The sequence below is a fragment of the Hoplias malabaricus genome, chromosome X2 (genome assembly GCF_029633855.1).
Source record: "Hoplias malabaricus isolate fHopMal1 chromosome X2, fHopMal1.hap1, whole genome shotgun sequence".
Lineage (NCBI taxonomy): Eukaryota > Metazoa > Chordata > Actinopteri > Characiformes > Erythrinidae > Hoplias > Hoplias malabaricus.
The window spans coordinates 24,588,999-24,606,284 of record NC_089819.1 but is presented as its reverse complement, the minus strand read 5'-3'; the positions used below and the strand labels follow the sequence as shown (position 1 = coordinate 24,606,284).

The 17,286-nt window shown below is 43.4% G+C and overlaps 1 protein-coding gene across 4 annotated transcripts in view; it reads left to right on the top strand.

The window, feature by feature from the left end:
• Nucleotides 1-17,286, top strand: part of LOC136676491 (probable E3 ubiquitin-protein ligase HECTD4) — a 70,776-nt gene that overhangs the window by 28,344 nt on the left and 25,146 nt on the right. For 3 of the 4 annotated variants that reach the window (XM_066653562.1, XM_066653560.1, XM_066653563.1), the window contains 22 exons: nucleotides 880-984; nucleotides 1,127-1,215; nucleotides 1,772-1,941; nucleotides 2,072-2,207; nucleotides 2,575-2,719; nucleotides 3,363-3,529; nucleotides 3,850-3,996; nucleotides 5,419-5,603; nucleotides 6,811-6,964; nucleotides 7,249-7,529; nucleotides 7,764-7,953; nucleotides 8,058-8,139; nucleotides 8,828-9,030; nucleotides 9,845-9,980; nucleotides 10,262-10,444; nucleotides 11,584-11,748; nucleotides 12,087-12,256; nucleotides 13,165-13,280; nucleotides 14,789-14,892; nucleotides 15,063-15,224; nucleotides 15,837-15,985; nucleotides 16,436-16,515. In XM_066653562.1, coding sequence (XP_066509659.1) covers nucleotides 880-984; nucleotides 1,127-1,215; nucleotides 1,772-1,941; nucleotides 2,072-2,207; nucleotides 2,575-2,719; nucleotides 3,363-3,529; nucleotides 3,850-3,996; nucleotides 5,419-5,603; nucleotides 6,811-6,964; nucleotides 7,249-7,529; nucleotides 7,764-7,953; nucleotides 8,058-8,139; nucleotides 8,828-9,030; nucleotides 9,845-9,980; nucleotides 10,262-10,444; nucleotides 11,584-11,748; nucleotides 12,087-12,256; nucleotides 13,165-13,280; nucleotides 14,789-14,892; nucleotides 15,063-15,224; nucleotides 15,837-15,985; nucleotides 16,436-16,515 — 3,319 coding nt within the window. The remainder of the gene's footprint in view (nucleotides 1-879; nucleotides 985-1,126; nucleotides 1,216-1,771; nucleotides 1,942-2,071; nucleotides 2,208-2,574; nucleotides 2,720-3,362; nucleotides 3,530-3,849; nucleotides 3,997-5,418; nucleotides 5,604-6,810; nucleotides 6,965-7,248; nucleotides 7,530-7,763; nucleotides 7,954-8,057; nucleotides 8,140-8,827; nucleotides 9,031-9,844; nucleotides 9,981-10,261; nucleotides 10,445-11,583; nucleotides 11,749-12,086; nucleotides 12,257-13,164; nucleotides 13,281-14,788; nucleotides 14,893-15,062; nucleotides 15,225-15,836; nucleotides 15,986-16,435; nucleotides 16,516-17,286) is intronic. The other variant, XM_066653561.1, reaches the window with a different exon arrangement.

Here is a 17,286-nt window from a genome sequence, read left to right as displayed (position 1 = left end):
ATATTTCATGGCCTTAGACCACAAGAGCATTAGTGAAGTCAGGCGCTGATATTGAATGATTAGTTTTGATCATAAACACCATTCAGACTAATCCCAAAAATATTGGATGGCTCTTGTTTACGCCAGAAAGCACAGTCTTACTGCTGCACTGCCCATTGCTGTCGAGCTTTATATGCCTCTAGATCACAGTTGGCATTGTGTATGGTAAATTTTTGCCTCCTGCAGCTGATCCAAAGCTTCCCAGTTCATTAAATTGTTTCTATGGAGATGATAAGAATTGAGAACTACTGACCACAACTTAAAGTAGATGAATTCACTAATTGTAAGAGGTGTTTTTAAACCTTATAGTGTCAGTGTGATTTATGTAGCTATTATGTTCCTCTCCTCCGGGTGACTGTCTGTGAGCAGTGTGGTGTGTTCTCCCTGTGTCTGCGTGGGTTTCCTCCGGGTGACTGTCTGTGAGGAGTGTGGTGTGTTCTCCCTGTGTCTGCGTGGGTTTCCTCCGGGTGACTGTCTGTGAGGAGTGTGGTGTGTTCTCCCTGTGTCTGCGTGGGTATCCTCCGGGTGACTGTCTGTGAGGAGTGTGGTGTGTTCTCCCTGTGTCTGCGTGGGTTTCCTCCGGGTGACTGTCTGTGAGGAGTGTGGTGTGTTCTCCCTGTGTCTGTGTGGGTTTCCTCCGGGTGCTCCGGTTTCCTCTCACGGTCCAAAAACACACGTTGGTAGGTGGATTGGCGACTCAATAGTGTCCATAGGTGTGAGTGTATTCCTGCCTTGTGCCCAATGATTCCAGGTAGGCTCTGGACCCACCGCGACCCTGAACTGGATAAGGGTCACAGATAATGAATGAATGAATTATAATTTTTTTTTTTTTTTTTCTAGAGTGTTGCTGAGCTGGAACAAAAATGGCAGAGTGAGGTGGATGAGGCTCAACAGGGAAAACTAGAGAACAACACACCCTTTTTTTATGATTACCACTTTTTTGAGGTAAGTTGAAGGTTGAGGTTTTTTTTGTAAATTTAGGACAGTGCTGAAAGCCATGTAAATATTTTCGTTTTAAAACAGTTCATTTCAGGGCAGCAGCTGGATAAGACTGGATACTTAATTAGGTTTGTGTGTGTGTCCCCAGAGCAAAATGAAGGAGCTTGAACTTCTGTGCTCTCTGAAGGAGGTTCCTCTAGACTGGAGTGATCTAGAGAATGCAGTCGTGGCATTAAGGTAATGTTTTAAATCAAGGTTAAAGAGGATGTTATGAAACAAACTGACACACATTTCTTGTGCATCTGGAACCTACAGACTCTGAAATGATGAAATAAGACCTTCCTCTCTGTTATTTGTTCACTGTCTAAGCCAGAAAACACAGGATTCAGTGAGTTGTTCACAGTTGGCTCCCCATCTGACATCAGTTGACATAAGAATTGTTTCGCTTCCTCATCTGAATATCTCTAATCACAGAAAGAACAAGCACAGGGAAATAAGGGAATCAAGCAGAAATGGCTGTTGTTTTTGCGTTTTGCTTAACAGAGGGGTAGAGGAAGAGCAATGGCTTATTATTGTTTAAAGGAACAAGCACTGAAAACAGCCATTCAGAACAGACCTTTACAGACAGTGGGAGAATGCTGCTGTGGTGTTTGACCCTTGTGGTATTTTGAACAAGGCAGGTCAAACCTTTGATAAAAATGTAGTGTTTTTCTTTCTGCAACATTTCATTTCTGCTTTTAATATGGAGTAATCTGAACATTAGAGACTATTGTTGTGTGTGTGTGTGTTGTAGAGAGAAGTTTTTCCAGGAGGTCAACTCCATGCAGCAGTCTAGAAGTGCTGTCCCTTTAGCCAAAACTAAAGCCTTGGTGAAGAGTTTAATGAATCGTTCCGAGCTGCTTCTGCACGTCACCATCGCACCTCACTGCAGGAGCCTCGCCTCAACACCCACAAGCACACCAGGTAATTAATTACTTATTCTGTACTATAACACACACACATACATTTACATCAATAATGCAGGTTCCCTCTACCTGAAGAGCATCCGTGTGTAGTCTCAGAGAGGAGTAATCTGTGTGTCTTTTGCTCTCAGCTTGTAAATCAGTGTCAGACACAAAGACGATGGTTCCGATGGTGAAGCAGCCGATTTTCCTGCGCAGCATGTCGGCTCCCTCTGACCTGGAGATGATCGCAAACCAGGACCTGGAGTTTGCTCATGGCACACAGAGGTATCATTACTCTGACAGAGAATAGCTGATTACGTTCACAGACCGTGAGGATCGGTTTGTTAACGAGGAGTCGTCTGTTGGTACAAATGATTTGATTTCACAATTTATTCTGTAAAATACCTAATGGATCTATATGCTCCTAGAGTTCCCATTTACCACAGAATAGTCTCTGTTTATGCTCCAGCATGCAGCCTACGGTTTAAATTATTAATTTTATTGATTCATTGGTTTTTATTGTATTTATTCGACCTCTGAGTCCATGTACTATTAGTACCAGTAGAAGTAGTAGCTGTCCTATTTGTGCCCTGGCTCTGTTTGAGCAGCTAAAGAAAGAAAAACAGTGTCTCATGTGGAATCTATTCTATAGGAGACGTCATCACCCAACCAGTCACAGAAGCAGCTCTTTTACACTGCTGCAGTCTCTGGCCATTGAAGACAGCAGAGACAAGCCAACTTACAGTGTCTTGCTGGGCCAGCTCTTTGCCTTTATAGGCACTACACCTGACCAGGCAGTGAGTATACTGGTGTGAGATTATTTCCTACACAGCTGTTATCTTAAGGAATCACTTTGAGGATATGTGAACACTATTTTAGAGATCCACTTGCCCAGTGCTCATAGAGTTGAATACACAGCTTGAAACAGCTGTGCCCTGGTGGTTAGGGAACTGGGCGTGTAACCGGAAGAATGCACGTTCGATCCCCAGAGCCGGCAGGTCATGACTGAAGTGCCCTTGAGCAAGGCACCTAACCCCTAACTGCTCCCCGGGTGCCGTGCCTAGGGCTGCCCACCGCTTCAGGCATGTGTGTGCGCACTGCCTGTGTGTGTGTGTGTGTGTGTGTGTGTGTAAATGTGTGTTTCACGGCACGGATTGTGTTAAACGCGGAGAACAAATTCCTCTGTGTGCGAGCAGAGTGACCAATAAAGTGAATCTAATTCCAAATTTATATATATATATATATATGTGTGTGTGTGTATATATAATGTGTATATATATAAATGTATTTTGGTTCATTCATCACTAAACTAAGTAAAAGTGTTTCAGAGAATTAAAAAACTACTTTTTTATGTGATATTATCTTTGGCAATAAGTTAAGCAGCTTTTATTAAGTGGCTAAACTACCTGCTGCTGACTGATGTCGTTGTTGGGATCGTAGGTATCCAGCAGCAGTTTTCTGGCTGCGGCTCAGACTCGCTGGAGGAGAGGCAGCACCAGGAAGCAGGCTCTGGTCCACATGAGGGAGCTCCTCACTGCTGCTGTCAGAGTCGGGGGAGTGACTCACCTGGTCGGACCGGTCACTATGGTGCTGCAGGGTGGACCCAGGTATGTTTCACTGATGGCCAAACATCATATGTACACATGTGACACACACAACTTGTAGGAATGGAATGGGTTGTTTTGGAGCAGCTGCACATGAACCAAAGCTCACCATTGGTCTACAGGAGTATAATGTCCCTTTGCATTGCTTCATCAAATACATTTCCACTCTTATAACCCAAGAATAACTCAAATCACTCGTTTATATTCAGGTCCTCTATATAACTTGTGTACATATGAACAATATGTTGTTAAAATAGCAGCAAAATGGAGAATATAAGGTTAATTTTTGTTTTTAAATGTCATTTCTTGGTGCTGATTTTCAGGATTGAGGAGCTGACGTGTGGAGGGATGGTGGAGCAGGTTCAGGAAGCTTTTGGAGAGACAATGACGTCTGTGGTTTCTCTTTGCGCTCGATATCCCATCGCATGTGCCAACAGCATTGGGCTTCTCTGCATCATCCCTTACACCAGGCAAGAACACAGAGATATTACAGAAGCGCCTTGGTGTGAATGAATGTATTAATGCGTGCGACAGTGTATATATGAATCAGGTATAATATAGACTTCATATTTCATGTGACGAATTATCATCATGTCGTGGAATAACTGTTTCACTGTTTTAAAGTAGAATTTAAAAACATGATTCCAGAAGAGTTGGGACAGTTATATGCAGTTAAATTTTCTTACCAACCTGCATCACGCCTACAGCATGTTCCAAATAGGTTGGGACTAGGGCTATTTTAGGCTGTTATTGTTGGCAAATGCTGAAATACATCTGCAGGAGGTGATGTGATCATGTTTGGGTTTAAAGGGAACTAACAGGAAAAGTGTAGCCCAGCAGCTTGAGTGCAATCCATAGTTGCAGGGATTTTATCTTTTATATTCATTCATTATCTGTAACCCTTATACAGTTCAGGGCGCAAGGCGGGAATACACCCTGGAGGGGGCGCCAGTCCTTCACAGGGCAACATACACATTCACTCACACCTACGGACACTTTTGAGTTGCCAGTCCACCTACCAATGTGTGTTTTTGGACTGTGGGAGGAAACTGGAGCACCCGGAGGAAACCCAGACAGACACAGGGAGAACACACCACACTTCTCACAGACAGTCACCCGGAGGAAACCCACACAGACACAGGGAGAACACACCACACTCCTCACAGACATTCACCCGGAAGAAACCCACGCAGACACAGGGAGAACGCACCACACTCCTCACAGACAGTCACCCGGAGGAAACCCACACAGACACAGGGAGAACACACCACACTCCTCACAGACAGTCACCCGGAGGAAACCCACGCAGACACAGGGAGAACACACCACACTCCTCACAGACAGTCACCTGGAGGAAACCCACGCAGACACAGGGAGAACACACCACACTCCTCACAGACAGTCACCCGGAGGAAACCCACACAGACACAGGGAGAACACACCACACTCCTCGCAGACAGTCACCCGGAGGAAACCCACGCAGACACAGGGAGAACACACCACACTCCTCACAGACAGTCACCTGGAGGAAACCCACGCAGACACAGGGAGAACACACCACACTCCTCACAGACAGTCACCCAGAGGAAACCCACGCAGACACGGGGAGAACACAACACACTCCTCACAGACAGTCACCCGGAGCTCAAGTTTCAGGAAATCTGGATAAATTTGTTTGTAAAGATCAATGATGAAAATACAAATGAGGCCTAGTACAGTTGTGCACCTAAAATCTTTTATAATTTAAGAAATGGCTTTCAGAACTGGGTCAGTTGGTGTCTTCTGTCCCCAAACGATTACTAAATATGGATAAAAGGGCATGTCATTTTCACTTTCTCTTGTAATCAGGGTAATGTCATGTAAACCCCTGAATTATATGGTTTCCTCTTCAGGAGTGAGGAGCAGTGTCTGGTTCGTAGCGGCCTGGTTCAGCTGATGGATCAGCTCTGTAGTCTGAGCAGTCAAAGAGACTGCAGCTCCAATGAGAAACAGACCAAGAAGCAGAAAGTGGCGACCATGGCCTGGGCTGCCTTCCAGGTGCTTGCCAACCGCTGCATAGAGTGGGAGAAGGTGGAAGGTACTGTGATTTACTGCTGTGTGTATAGTCCTGTAATAAGAGTACAGCTATTTTGGGAATAGCTTGAGTTAGTAAGGCTCGTGGGATCATCGCCCCACAATATCCAGTGATGCTGACATTGGTTATATTTTATACAGTATAATAACTTATGAATGTTGCTAGGTTGAAGCTGGAGTGTTAGATTTAGTTTTTTAAACAAGTAAATTGCAGTAGATTATAATTGGGGTTTAGTTGTGTGTTTTAATACAATACTATGATGAGAACACTGACAAGCGAACAAAGAAGCTTCTTAAAGGCTAAGCAGCAGCGATATGAAAGTGTCAAACAAATAAATACAGTGGAATTTAAGTTTTTAACTTGTGTTTATTGATAGTCAGAAAACATGTTATTTCTTACTAATTCAAGAAATAAGGTTTAAAAGACTGTTGGTTCCCATTTGAGTTTAGCTTATTGCTAGGCTATTGTCATGAATAATGTTGGTTATTTAGCTAGATACTGTCATAACAGTCAGTCATAACTGTGTTTTACTGCGGCGTTGTTCAGCTGTTGTCCACCAGTGACGTCACGGTCGCGTTCAAGAATTTCCGTAGCGAGAATTAACTGCTTTTCCGTCAATTTAATAAAATTGTCAGTTTTAAAGCAAATTAAGCTGCTATTTTCATTTTAATTCATACTTATATATGTCAGTAACTAAAATAATGTGAAATATTCATTCATAAATGTGTCTCAAAGCTGGTTACAGATGTTGAATAACCAGGCTGTAGATATTTCCCTCGGGTTTTTTTGGTAACATTTTTAACAACAATTTATGCTTCAATTTATACCATTTGTACAAGTGTTTTCAAAAACCTTACTTTTTAGATGGTTATGAGGGAGATTTTTTTAGTGCCATCCAATCAGATTTAGAAATGCAGCTTTCAAACTACTGAAATCCCTGAATGTCTCCAGTTTCTTGTTCTAATGACAGTCATAATCTAATCATGTTCACCACATCATCTTCCCCTGTTTACTCTGCTCCAGGCTGCCTGCGTTAACTACACTCCTTATTACTAATAAATATAGCAACAGTGATATTGAGAAAGCCAGTTATTATTCTAGATTTCTACTCTGAATTCAAATGGACATTGAAATGCATTGATTTTTCTCCTGTATTTTGTCTATTTCGTTTATTCATGTAGGTGTTTGTTTGTATGTTTGTTTGTTGTAGGTGGTTCCACAGATGGAGTGCATTCTGGTCTCGCTCGGCAGGTGTCCAGTCTATTGACAAACCACTTGGCGAGAGCTACGGAGTGCTGTGGTAATCAGGCTGCTGGAAACGACGCCCTACAAGACGTGCTCAGTCTACTTAACGACCTGTCCAGGTAAACACGTGTTGACCCGAAGCGGTCTTTCATGGACAGTACATGGTCTTTAAACGAGTATAATGTGTACAGACTGTCTGTATGTTTACATGCATTCGGTTACCCAAGGTTTTCATAAGGATTTAAGCCAGTACAAGTAATGAGCACCTTAATTTGGTGCATTTTTATTAACTCTTTGATTATGTAATTACTATCCATATGTGTACATTTTATTTATCAAACCTGTGTTCTCATAGAGGTGTGTTAATGTGGTTCAGTTCCATACATTTCTCCCTCTCTCTCAGGAGTCACATAGGTAAAGCGATCCTGAGTCAGCCGGCCTGTGTCTCTAAGCTCCTGTCCCTGCTCCTGGACCAGAGGCCTTCTCCGAAACTGGTGCTGATCATTTTACAGCTGTGTCGTGCTGCTCTGCCCCTGATGAGCGTGGAGGATTGTGGGAATGTGGTGCTACCGTCTTGGAGCTACTCCATTAATGCTTTGGACTCGGAGCAGCAGGATGCCAGTGACCCAGCCTCTCGAATCGCAGCTCTTCTCCTGGCAAAACTCGCTGACTATGTGGTACCTGGTGAGAGTTATAAACTCAATCACGGTGTTGCAGTTAACTCTTAAAATGTCTCTTGTACTATCTGCACAATGCCCTGTGTGCAGTGGCTTTTAGTCGGCTGCAGGAGTCTATTTTGAGAAAACACGCATAATTCAACATTTCCAAACACTTTTAGTTTGTCAAATTTAAAAGCAAAACTTAATATGGGGAGGTTTTTTTTTTTTTGTATATTTACAATAGCTGTTTCTGCCACAGGTTGCCAGACCCTGCTTTCCCCTGCCTCCTCTGAGCCAGATACCAGTCTCACGCGAGCCAGCCCCAAGAGCAGCCTCAAGATTGATAAAGATGCCGGAGAAGAAGGAGAAGCTGTGGACGGGAAACTCTCAATCTTCATCCACAAGAGAGAGGACCAGTCCTCACATGAAGTACTTCAGCCATTGCTCAGGTAACATGAGAAAACTAATTGATCTCTCTTTTTAAGACAAAATTTAAATTTCCTTATAAACGCTCTTCATGTCTTCTATTTATTTAATCTCTCTCGCCCCGCAGTAGCTCAGAGGGACGTCCTTTTCGACTTGGTACTGGAGCAAACATGGAGAAGGTGGTCAAAATGGACAGAGATATGACCAAGGTCTGATCTGCCTTTTTATTATCACTGTTTAATTGTGTGATGTCAAATGCATCATCTGCTTAATGTTTGTGGAGGATATTTTATTGTAGTTAAAGGAGCAAGACGTCTGCCCATATATATCATGAATTATTGCAGTCGAAGGAGCCATCAGTGGTTTTATAAAATGATTCTTCTTCACATTTTGAAACAGTCGTTATACTGATGCCTAGTGGCCGCGATGTGTCAGCTTGTAAACTCGGCCACTCCCATTTGGAGTGCCCATTTTATAATAATATACGTACAGGGGGTCCTGGACTTACGACGTTGGTCCGTTCCTACGTCGCGTCGTAAACCAATTTTCGGTGTAAGACGGAACATACGTACACACTGTACGTAAATAACATACTGTAAGCACTTATCCTATCCTCACACCTATCCTCCTCGGTCCCGAGCCGCGTAAACCGTGTATTCTTCCGCCGCGCCACGCACACCACACACGAAGTTCACGTTACGACGTTTACTACGCAAAATCACTTCAAAACGTCAAAACAAGGCTTTATACAGGAGATGTGTCGGTACCACGAAACATCTTAACTCGGGACTGACGTAACCCGAGGACCTCCTGTATATATTATAATGAAGAATCGCTTCTTGTTTTTTGTATTCTATTTTAAAAGTTAACTTTGTACGTCTCCCTCTTTGTTAATAGACGGGCAGCTGCGAAGTGATCACTGAAGAGGCCTCAGCAGCTCTGCGAAAGGCCAGTAAATGGGCTCAGTCTGGACTTATTGTGAGTGTGGGACCTCCAATGGAGACCCTCGTGCAGGAGACATCCGGAGGAGGCAGTACTGGGGACAAGAAGAAAAGTGCCCAGACTGTGGTGTGCAGGGATAGAAACGCTGAACTGGCCAGGTAAGAGAGAAAACAGAGGAAAGCTACTCTTTTGGGTGACGTGTTGTTGGGCGCATCGCTCTCCTGAGGGATTTTTACATTCTTTACGTCTTTACATTTAATGTTAAAACTTTGTCTTACTGGAATTCTGTGAAGCTGTTTTGTGACAACATCAGTTGTAAAAAGCGCTATACAAATAAATTTGATTTGATTATTTGAGCAACTACTGATGATAGTTCACATGTAATTTTTATAATCATACACAAGATAAGATGTAAAATATCCTGTGTCAATCCATTAGAGCTTCACATAGGGCCCACCCCACTCTCTTCCTACCTACAGCCACATAATTACTATTGTTCCAATCCTCCAGCTACACCCTAAGGTTGCTGTGGCCGTTCATGATCCGATCAGCAAGTAGCGCGACCCTTAACATCAACAGTTACTTATTAAACCCATCACATGAGTACCCACACCACCCACTGCATCACTAGCTCTTCACAGGGGTCATCAGGTAGGCACCTCCCCTCGTCAGTGTTTCACTGAATTAAGCTCACAATACCTCCAGAACGTACAACAGTGAAGTCTGGCGTCCCAGACCCACCACCCTCCAAGTCAGCTTCACAGTCCTACCTTACCCTTAAGCGTCAAAAACCGTAAATCCAATCCACACTGGCCTCCCTGGTGACTAAGGCTGTACCTAACCCTACTGGCGCCGTTAATGCATGCTCAGTGCCACCAGGTTCATGTGATCTTTTAAGTGCTACATCATTTAGTCAATTACCTCTTCCTCCTTTCGATCTGTACTTTTTTCTCTCCTTCTGTCTTTTCTCAGGTCTGATCCAGTCCGTCCCTTTATCAGCGGTCATGTAGCGAACAGCATGGCTGCTGAAGTGATCGCTCTCCTTCACAGTCTCCTCACTGCTCCAGAGTCGAACACTGCTCAGATCTGGACCACTACTGCAGAGAAGGTTAGGGCATTTATTTGGGTGTAATTTGAAACATGCCAAATTAAAGTATGAAAAAGTACCGAACATATCCTTATAGTCGGATTGGAATTTCCTGCTCTTAAAAAATTAAAATGTCAGTTATTCATGTTGAATTGTGAAGGATTTATGAGTGAACAGCATTATTCAAATGTGAAAAGCCAAACTTCTTTTAATGGAGGCTTTACATGTTCCTTTTCTGTCCATCAATTTGTGCTATATATATTTCTTAATTTGTTTTCTTCTCCTTTCCTCATGTGTGTCAGGTGTTGTCCCGGGCGCTGATGTACATTCCACAGCTGGGGAAATATGCGGAGAGTATTCTGGAGAATGGCAGCAGCAGCGGCAGGAAGCTGGCAAAGCTGCAGGCGATCAGCAGACAGGCCGTAGCAGCTCTCTGTGCTCTAGGAGGGTTCAAGGAGAACATCAAGATTGGCTCTGAGGTCCAGGTTAGAAATGGCTAGACCAGTGTTCATTTATGGTTGATAGTGAAGCCATGGATATAGGCCATTTTAGTTTGAAAATAGAAGTCAAATGAGACGAGCTGAAAATAAATAAACACATCAGATACATTGTGGCCTTTAAGCTTCTTAATAGAACTGTCTTTTCCATCTTAAGTGAGGCAGCAGATGCATTGTGCTACCTTAGTTTTTGATCAAATTCTGTTCCACATTAAAATATACAGTAGTTACAATTAATAGGTGACTCTGGAGAGACTGAGAAAACTCTCCTCGCAGTCTTTTGGAAGTTTGTGTGATCTCATTTAGTTTATTACAGTCTGTGCCAATTATGGAACTTGTAAAACAATTTTCAGGGCAGCAGTGACATCACAGTTCCAGAGTGTGCTTGGCAGTCTACAGTGGTAGGTTAACGTCACACACAAATAAAATGCAATCTTCTCAACTGCTCTGTACAAAAAAGAGAAAAGTGGACAGTGACAATCACATGTTTAAGAACTCAATCAATCAATCAAAATGTATTTATACAGCGCTTTTTACAACTGACGTTGTCACGAAGCAGCTTTTCAGAATTAGTATCAGAACAGGTGGCAAGGAAAAGCTCCCTCGAGACACCTCAGGAGGAACCAAGACTCACAAGACGGGGGGCCCTTCCTTCTCTGATCAAACTACTGATAGAAATGTGATGGAAGTAATGGGGATAAATGCACTAACAATAATAATGATGATAATGGTGATAGTGGGGCCACAATAATTGGAATCGTCATTTCCAGTTCTCCATCAGTGTAATTGATGACGGCGGGTAATGGTGAGTGGTCCAAGGCTGGCAGCAGTAGATGGAGGTGAGCAGCTGGTGTGGATCGCAGGAGAATCCAGCAAATATTCTTCCATCAATGGGCTGCCGTTTTCTTGGAAAACAGTAAAAAGAGGGATTTAGATTAGTGCAGTAGAGAAGCACATGTAAATATTTAAAGAAGAATTGGTGTGTACCGCTATGATTTACATTTAATTGTCCATGGCCTGGAATATTCCTTTGTAACTTTCAAGGTATTTTGACTGAATTCTTGTGGCAGGAAAGTTACGGCTGATTTTCTGGAGTGTTTCTAATCTTGACTCGCCTGTTTTTGTAGGTGGTGGGTACAGGTGTCCTGGGGAGTGTTGGGGTGGTCATGTCTATTAATGAACAAGAAGAAATCGCCACAGTCAAGTTCCCCTCTTGTGAATATCGCAGAGCGTGTCAGGCCTCTGACATTCTGACCGTTCCCATCTCACGCCTCTGCACACCCCGCTCGGAGGTGAGGTTTCGGTCATTTCACTCCTGTGTTTTGGCTTGTTTTAATACCCATTTTATTGTATTTGTTGCCTGTGTACTCATCTGGTTTTCAGTTATGCATTATTTGTTACTCCCTTATAATTAATGAATTCCGCTAGTTTAAAGTTCACCCATTGTGCACATACCGCTTGTAAAAGCTCTTCAGAAAAAGGTTTATTTTAGGAGGGTATGAAGCCTCCCAGCATTGAGCTGTGGAAATGTGTTCTCTGGAGGGATTGAAACCCGCCCGATACCTATGGGAGAAGTTGGTGCTTGTGATGCACACTGATCTGAAATTGTTGGTTCCCGATTCTGTTCCAGGCCTTGCCCCTCTATAAGCTGTCCATCACTGAGAAGGTGGTGCAGGCGGTCCAGTCGATGCTGCTTCCTCAAGAGGGCAGTCTCTCCATCCACACGTCTCTCCCAGCCTCTGGAGACGGCTCCAGTCCTGTTATGGCTGCTGTTCGTCTGCTGGCTGAGATAAGGACCAGGTCAGAAAGCAGAACTCGTCCAGACATCAGTGGCTGGTTAAATAAAACATATTGAGTTATTCCTTAAGATTACCCTTAAACACTTCTTCTTCTGGTCGTTGGGTTTTCTTAAAGGAGCAATCTGTCATTTTTATCGCTAAAAAAAATTCAAGTGCTTGGTAGTCCCTGAATTAACCTGTCCGAGGGCTCCATAGATCAGCTCCCACTTATGGTCAGTGTGGGGGTGTGTTATTCAGAAAATCTGCGTCCGACGCTTGCTTTAAAACCCGAGTCTGTGCTGTAGCTCCTGCTAACTCACACATACACTGTGTGGCTAATGGCACAGAGTACACGAGTTAACCAGAGCTTTGTGGAAGTGGTCTGGTCTAATTCGAGGTGTAAAGCTGAGAAAGTTAACTGTAGCTTTGCCACGCTTCGTTTTAAGTAGATTGTTGTTGGGTGTTGGGCTGTTTTAGGCTTCATTCTGGACTTTAATGTTGATGAGGCTGAATACGGGTGGAGCCTGGTGTTTTTACACCACTGTAAATCACACCTGAATATAGATGGAGTGGTGGCTTTATCGATAGCCAGACGAGTACCGGAACAGCCGAGTATTTGGGGCTAGCTCTAACATCCAGGCCACAGGGTGTCAGTGTAGTGGCTGTCTTTTAAGAAGAATCATTGCAGAAAATGACAGGGTGCTCCTTCAAATAAAATCCTAATTAAAACAAAACAAAAACGTGATAATGATGACAAAGTCAGCAAGACCCTAGTTACTGTAGTAATCCTCTGTCTTTCCTTAAATATTTTCTATAATGGATTTTTATACAGCTCCCTTTTTGCTTTCTTATCTCTGTGCTTATGTAAATGTAGCTTGTTAGCGTGTCGTCTTAAATGAATGTGTCTGTTAAACTTATCTCCCCTCTCAGAGCATGTTTAGTGATGGCTCAGCTGCTGGAGGACAGTTCGTTCTGTGAAGAGTTCATCCAGCAGTGTCCTGCTGCCGTGGAGGTTCTTAATCTGGTAGCACAGGAGTGCAGTCCAGGTGAGGGCAGGGATTCTGACGTGGGAGCGCCTGGGGATCCCCCACGAGGAGCTAGAGGAATTTGCAGAGCCCAGAGATATTTACATTGACATTTTAAGGCTTATTCTGAGCGACTTTAAAAAAAACAAAGTATTTTATTGGCTGGAATCCATAGGATACTTCAAGCTTAGATGCTGCCATACAAAAGTCAGTATGGACACCTTGATAAATGTTCTGCCTGAATGTCAAATCAAGAAAGACATGATTTCAGTTGTCATACTGTAATAAATATATATAATAAGTGCTAGACGTCTTGACTCATCCTGTTACAAATTTAACTAATTAAATTAGGGTTAATTAATCAATATTCCTTGTTATTTTACTAATATTAAATTAGTAATAATTTGTGAATAACACTATTTTAACTAATAGTAGTAAAGAAAATGAAGGAAATTGGCAATATATTTGAAATAAAATATCTCGATTATGTAAGCAATTGTGGCTAAATTGCCATTTTCTGAACTATTGTTAATATTATCACAGACAATTAGAAGCTAATATTTATTCATTCCTTCATTGTCTGTAACCCTTATCCAGTTCAGGGTCGCGTTGGGTCCAGAGCCTACCTGGAATCATTGGGCACAAGGCGGGAACACACCCTGGAGGGGGCGCCAGTCCTTCACAGGGCAACACACACACATACATTCACTCACACACTCACATCTACTGACACTTTTGAGTCACCAATCCACCAACCAAAGTGTGTTTTTGGACTGTGGGAGGAAACCGGAGCACCTGGAGGAAACCCACGCAGACACAGGGAGAACACACCACACTCCTCACAGACAGTCACTCGGAGGAAACCCACACAGACACAGGGAGAACACACCACACTCCTCAGAGACAGTCACCCGGAGGAAACCCATGCAGACACAGGGAGAACACACCACACTCCTCACAGACAGTCACCCGGAGGAAACACACGCAGACACAGGAAGAACACGCCACACACCTCACAGTCACCCGGAGGAAACCCACGCAGACACAAGGAGAACACACCACACTCCTCAGACAGTCACCCAGAGGAAACCCACGCAGACACAGGGAGAACACACCACACTCCTCACAGACAGTCACCCGGAGTAAACCCACGCAGACACAGGGAGAACACACCACACTCCTCACAGACATTCACCTGGAAGAAACCCACACAGACACAGGGAGAACACACCACACTCCTCACAGACATTCACCCGGAGGAAACCCACACTGACACAGGGAGAACACACCACACTCCTCACAGACAGTCACCCAGAGGAAACCCACGCAGACACAGGGAGAACACACCACACTCCTCACAGACAGTCACCCAGAGGAAACCCACGCAGACACAGGGAGAACACACCACATTCCTCACAGACAGTCACCCAGAGGGACTACAACCCACAACCTCCAGGTCCCTGGAGCTGTGTGCCTGCGCAAATCTAAATTGCAGTCCTGTAACTATTTCTGTTTGGTTTTGTGTGCAGGTGAGCGACTGGGTGTTGTGGAAGCTCAGTGTGAGAGACTGAGGATGTTGTATCGGGACTGTGCTCGTCCTCCTCCTCCTCCTCTCCAGACAGATAGAAGACAGGTGAATGGACCTGTGTATCTTCATGAAGAGAAATGCAACAGTATTTAATATCATATGCAGACCTGCCAGGAGATTATGTTCAGAAGTATTTTAAACACCTGCTCCATGAAGTGCCACTAGCAGAAGCTCTAATTAATTAACAAGGTTTTGTTTTGTGTCTTCTCTCTCAGCCAAAGGAGATCACATGGTGTCCGTCTCGTGTTTTCCCACCTGTCCGTGCCTGCATGTTCTCCTCCCATTTGACCTCTGTGACCTTTCTTGCGGACCCCAGTGCTGGGGGTGGCCTTCCCAGAGGCACTTTCATCTACGCCACATCACCAGTTCCTGTTCAGGTAGCAATTCTGGGGGCAGATATCAAACCATTGTTGGAAACACACCGTTGTTGCGACCTGTATATCTTTTTTGATGCATCAGACAGGCCTAGTCCGTTGGGCTCTGTTGATACTGGACGTTAATACGCATCCCGTATCTTGACGTTGTTTGTATACGTGTTTAAAAGAGAAGTGTAACAGCGTTTGTGATTAAATCTAGCTCCTGATCCTGAGGTGGTTAATTATCAGAGCTATATACAACCTACTTGTTGCTCTTTACAGCTACTGTGTTGAATGACAAAGCTGAATTTGTGTATAAACGCAATGCTGCTTGTCCCCATTTACAATATGATGTCATGTAGCTCCGCCCTGTTGTTCCAACCCTTGCGGCTGTGAAGAGTACAGAGAGCCATGGAGCGCAAGATTTCATTTGAATGGTGCACAGAAAAATGGGATGTGATCAGTATCTCGGTAAATGTCTTGTTTCGATGATGAGCCAGTCACAGGGATCAACTGTTAATGCAGTGTGAAAACACAGCCTGAGAAAGGATTATGACGTCCCTACTGAAAGCTAACTGAACTATTTTAAAATTGAGTGTCACTTCATGGTTTTCTCTTTATTCCCATTGTCAGGCACCGTCCTTTTACTGGGAAATAGAAATCGTGTCCTACGGAGACTCTGAGGATGACAGCGGCCCAATCGTATCTTTTGGTTTTGCCACAGAAGCGGAAAAGAGAGACGGAGCATGGACCAATCCAGTTGGCACCTGTCTCTTTCACAAGTATTGTTTTTATTGTTTTTTATGTCATGCATTTTGGATAGCTCTTCTCTACAAAATATGCCCAAAAGTTTGTTGATGCTTCATCCAACGTTTCTTTTTAAAGCTATTTATTTGGAGTTTGTGATGTTGGGTTAAAACTGCTCCAAAGCTCAATGAGAGGAGTCTTTAAACCCCCTGTTCTGTGCTTTGCACTGGGCACTGTGTCCTTTGCCTCAATTGTAGCTGCTTCAGAAGGTCCCCTTTACATTAATTATTTTTCCAGTAAAATACTCAATGTCCGCATTTTAAAAGGGTGTTTACAAACTTTTGGACATACATTCCTTAGATTTTTCTCTCTCTCATCTAATACTCCATGTCTTCTGACTCACTCCTCTCTCCATCTCTCTCTCCCTCGCTCTCTCTCTCTTGCTTTACCTCTTTCTCCTCCCTCTCTCCCATTTTCTTCCTCAGTAATGGGAGGGCTGTACATTATAATGGCTCCAGTCTGCTCCAGTGGAAGAGTGTAAGACTAGATGTATCTCTGCTTCCTGGTGAGTTGGGGATTATTTTTTTTTATTTTTTTCCTGCTTTCAAGAGTCACTGTGTCTGTCCTTCCACTTTCACTGCGCTCCACTTTTTGTGTAATCAAGTCTGTTAAAGCCCATTTTACACCAGATGTGGTTAATGCGTTGAATTGAGAATTCTGAAAAGTTCTGCACCATTTTTTTGTTTAATCAAATAATAATAAGTAATAGCATCATTACTTTAATAAGAACTAAATGTGTACCGTTTGTTTTGGTGAAACATGTGAAAACGCAATCATCAATGTGGCTTTTGACAAATGTTGCTGAGAGGTTCTGGCGTAAAAGAAATTGAAGACACGCTCTCAAACGTTGACGAATTAAAGGCTAAGCAGCAGCGATATGAAAGTGTCAACAAAATAAATACAGTGGAATTTAAGTTCTTAACTTGTGTTTATTGATAGTCAGAAAACATGTTATTTCTTACTAATTCAAGGAATAAGGTTTAAAAGACTGTTGGTCCCTCCCCACGGTGTTGGGAAACTCTAATAGGCGTCTTGCATGTGACGTAAATGGTGGACAACTCTAGCTGCACTTAATTTAATGCAAAATGACGAAAGGGTGTGTTGTTTGTGGCTGCAATCATTCAATGTACAGTGGGACATCTGTGCACAAATGGCTCATGATCCCAAAATATCCAGAAAATGGACTAAATTTGTCAACTTTAAACGGGCACTTTGGAAAGGACCATCCGCTCACTCCGTTATCTGTAGCTCATTTCACTGGCGCTTTTCCAACAAT